Source organism: Frankliniella occidentalis, unplaced genomic scaffold, assembly GCF_000697945.3.
Source record: "Frankliniella occidentalis isolate FOCC.00 unplaced genomic scaffold, Focc_3.1 Scaffold95, whole genome shotgun sequence".
NCBI lineage: Eukaryota > Metazoa > Arthropoda > Insecta > Thysanoptera > Thripidae > Frankliniella > Frankliniella occidentalis.
This window is the reverse complement of record NW_026267224.1, coordinates 216,409-220,346: the sequence shown is the minus strand read 5'-3', so window position 1 is coordinate 220,346 and position 3,938 is coordinate 216,409. Positions and strand designations below refer to the sequence as shown.

The 3,938-nt window shown below is 49.5% G+C and overlaps 1 protein-coding gene across 1 annotated transcript; it reads right to left on the bottom strand.

Moving 5' to 3' along the window:
• Window positions 1-123: 123 nt before the first annotated feature.
• Window positions 124-3,617, bottom strand: LOC113210557 (zinc finger and SCAN domain-containing protein 2-like). The gene is made up of 2 exons (XM_052269569.1): window positions 2,026-3,617; window positions 124-1,458 (listed from the first exon to the last, which is right to left on the bottom strand). Exons 1-2 carry the CDS (start codon window positions 3,026-3,028, stop codon window positions 362-364), a joined length of 2,100 nt encoding a protein of 699 aa, XP_052125529.1. The 5' UTR covers window positions 3,029-3,617; the 3' UTR covers window positions 124-361.
• Between the last annotated feature and the right edge of the window lie 321 nt (window positions 3,618-3,938).

Here is a 3,938-nt window from a genome sequence, read left to right as displayed (position 1 = left end):
AAGTATAAGTTTCAAAAACTACTTCGTGATGTCACGTATCATTCTGTTTTAGTTTTTCAGGTAAGAGGAAGCCGGGAGTACCGCGACTAATATGAAGCAAAAGGAAAATTAAAACAGCACAACTTAGTTCAGATTTTGGCCAACGATATCCATTTTATTAATAAGAAAATTAACAAAGCAAAACACGGTTTGGAGTGAAAAGGTTTAATTACAATCAATAGCTACTAATTCAAAGCTTAGGAAAAATACAAAGACATGTATTTCGAAATATTTGCAGTTATGCTACCTTTCACAAAACAATGCTAACAACATTAACTTTGACGAAAAAAAATAAGTTTATAAATTAATCTGCCGTTCGATTTTAAGTGTGTTGGGTTTGGACGTGTTTAGTGTGACTACCTCGACGAGTAAAACTTTTTTCACATTGATCACACTTGTATGGCTTTTCACCAGTATGTGTCCTGATGTGCTGAACAAGGACACTTTTAACAGCAAAACGTTGCTTGCAGAAGTCGCACCGATAAGGCTTCTCACCAGTATGTGTCCTAATGTGCTTAACAAGGGAACTTCTATCAGCAGTACGATGCTTGCAGAAGCCGCACACATAGGGTTTCTCGCCTGTGTGGGTTCTGATGTGCCTAGTCAAGTCGTGTTTGTGGGTAAAGCACTGCTCACACGTTGCACACTTGAATGGCTTCTCGCCGGTGTGTACACGTAGATGACTTTTCAGTTTAGTCTTCGAAATCAACGTTTTGCTGCAGTATCTACACTTTAGGCCCGCAACGGGGAGATTACGCGACTCTCTCTTAATCGAGTTCTTACTGCTTGAAGTCGCTTCACATTTGCCACCGTGAGTCTGATCGCTCTGACCTGGTTTGCCTTGCAGGTAGGTCTGGTCGACGTCATCGCCAAGCACGTCACTGTCGTTGTCATTAGACGCGAGCTCGGCGCGCAAAGTTTGTTGAGGGTGCACATCGTCGGCGACGACCTCCAGAGCCTCGGCGAGGTTGTCAGAGTTGCCGTCCTGGTGGCCGCGGAGCGAGTAGCTCTCGGTGACTAGCAGCCCCAGCTGCTCGTCCCGGACATCGGCGGAGTCATCGCCGTGCTCGACACCACACGGTTCGGCCTTCATCTCCGGGTGCTGCTTCTCGTTGGCCACCTCTCGTCCTGCTCGATCATGACCGTGCTCGACACCACATGGCTCGGCCTTGACCTCTGTGTCCGGCTTCCAGTCGACAACCTCTAGTCCTGGTGGCTCATCGCCGTGCTCGACCCCGCACGGCTCGTTCTTCATCTCCGGGTCCCTCCAGTCGGCCGCCTCTCGTCCTGGCGGTGTCCCGGGCCACGCACCTGCCGACAGGAACAGCACCGCGTTAGAGCTCACCGGGACCGCGGACCGCCAACACCGAGGACCGCCCCACCACCGACACAACGTGCACATGCAGGACGGGGGCGCCGCTGCTCAGCCCGGGGAGGAGACGGCAGCGGGGACTGGGCCTGTAACAGAGACACGCGTGAGGAGCTGGGCGAGTGTGTCGGAGTGGAGTCGGCGCGAGCAGGGAGAAGTCCGCGTCCGCAGCCTCGAGGACGGGAAGCACAAGCAGGGCCTGCAACAGAGAGACTTGTAAAGTGCATGCCAGAGAATTAGGTATAAGTTTCAAAAACTACTTCGTGATGTCACGTATCATTCTGTTTTGGTTTTCAGGGAAGAGGAAGCCGGGAGTACCGACCAATATGAGGCAAAAGGAAAATTAAAATAGCCTAACTTATTTCAGATTTTGACCAAAGATATCTATTTTATTGATAAGAAAATAAACAAAGCAAAACGAGGTTTGGAATAAAGGGTTTCAATTACAATCAGTAGCTACTAATGCAAAGCTTTGAAAAAGATAAAGACATGTTTTCCGAAATATTTGCAGATATACTACCTTTGACCAAATACAGTGGTAAATACTGTAATGCTAAAAACATTAACTTAGACGAAAACACGGAAGTCTGTCAATTGATCTGCCGTTTGATTTTATGAGTGTTGGGATTGGACGTGTCTATCGCGAGTACCAGACTGAGCAAAACATTTCTCGCACTGATCACACTTGTACGGCTTCTCTCCAGTATGAGTCCTGATGTGCTGAACAAGGGTACTTTTATCAGAAAAACGTTGCTTGCAGAAATCGCACCGATAAGGCTTCTCACCAGTATGTGTCCTGATGTGTGCAACAAGGTTACATTTTTGAGAAAAACTCTGCTTGCAGAAGTCGCACACATAGGGTTTCTCGCCTGTATGGGTTCTGATGTGCGCCGTCAAGTTTCCTCTTTGAGTAAAACTCTGCTCACACCGTCCACATTTGAATGGCCTCTTATTAGTGTGTACACGTACATGTTTTCCGAGTTGTGACTTTGAAATGAAAGTTTTGCCGCAGTTCTTACCTTTAGGGCTAGCAACCGGGTTATTACCTGACACTCTCTTCATTGAGCTACTGGTGCTTGGACTTTTTTCACATTGACCGCTTCGAGTCGGATCGTTCCGACCTTCGCCATGCATGTGCGTCTGGACGACGTCATCGCCCAGCAGCACGTCTCTGGGTTGGTCACTGGACGCCAAGTCAGGGCGCGGTGAGGGTTGAGGGTGCGCCGCGTCGGCGACGACAACCAGGGCCTCCGCAAAGTCCTCAGAGTCCTCCTTGCGGCGGCCTCGGAGCGGGTAGCCCCTGGTGACCATAACCCTTTGACCCTCCGCATCCAGCTTCCAGTCGGCCACCTCTCGTCCGAGAGGATCAATGACGCACGGTTCTGCATTGATCTTCGGGTCCGGCATACAGTCGGCAAAGTCGAGTCCTGGTAGATCATCGCCGTGCTCGACAACGCGCTGCTTTGCGTTGGTATTCGGGTCCGGCATACAGTCTTCAAATTCAAGTCCTAGTGGATTATCGCCGTGCTCGACACCGCACTGCTCGTCCTTCATCTCCGTGTCCCTCCAGTCGGCCGCCTCTCGTCCTGGTGGTGCCCTGGGCCGCGCACCTGCCGACATTAACACCACCGCGTTAGAGCTCGCCGGGACCGCCTGCACCGAGGACCGCCCCACCACCGACACGACGTGCACATGCAGGACGGGGGCGCCGCTGCTTAGAGTCTATCGCTGCTCAGCCCGGGGAGGACCCGGCAATGGGAGCTGAGCCTGCAACAGAGACACGCTTGAGGAGCTGGGCGAGTGTGTCGGAGCCGGCGCGAGCAGGAAGAAGTCCGCGTCCGCGACGTCCACAGCCTCCAGGACGGGAAGCAAAAGCGGGGCCTGCAACAGAGAGTCTTGTGAGGTGTGCGCCACAGAATTAAGTTTAAATTTCGAAAACTACTTCATGATGTCACGCATCATTCTGTTTTAGTTTTCAGAAAAGAGGACACCGGGAGCACCGACCAATATAAGGCAAAAGGAAAATTAAAACACCACAACTTACTTCAGATTTTGACCAAGGATATAGATTTTATTGATAGGAAAATTAACAAAGCAAAACACAGATTGGAGTGAAAAGTCTTAATTACAATCAGTAGCTACTAATTCAAAGCTTTGAAAAATATAAAGACACGTGTTTCGATATATTTGCAGCTACCTTTGACCAAATAATGCTAACAAAATTAACTTTGATGAAAACACAGAAGCTTGTAAATTAATCTGCCGTTTGATTTGATGTGTGTTGGGTTCGGACGTGTCTCGTGCGATGACTTGTCTGAGCAAAACATTTCTCGCACTGATCACACTTGTACGGCTTCTCTCCGGTATGTGTCCTGAAGTGCTGAACAAGGGAACTTCTATGAGCAAAACGTTGCTTGCAGAAGTCGCACCGATGAGGCTTCTCACCAGTATGTGTCCTAATGTGTATAACAAGGCTACTTTTATGAGAAAAACGCTGCTTGCAGAAGTCGCACAGATAAGGTTTCTCACC

Coding starts and splice junctions, on each gene's coding strand:
- LOC113210557 (XM_052269569.1), bottom strand. CDS start 3,028: ATGTCGGCAGGTGCGCGGCCCAGGGCACCACCAGGACGAGAGGCGGCC. Junction 1,459..2,025: donor ACACGTCCAATCCCAACACT/CATAAAATCAAA, acceptor CGGGCTGAGCAG/CGGCGCCCCCGTCCTGCATG.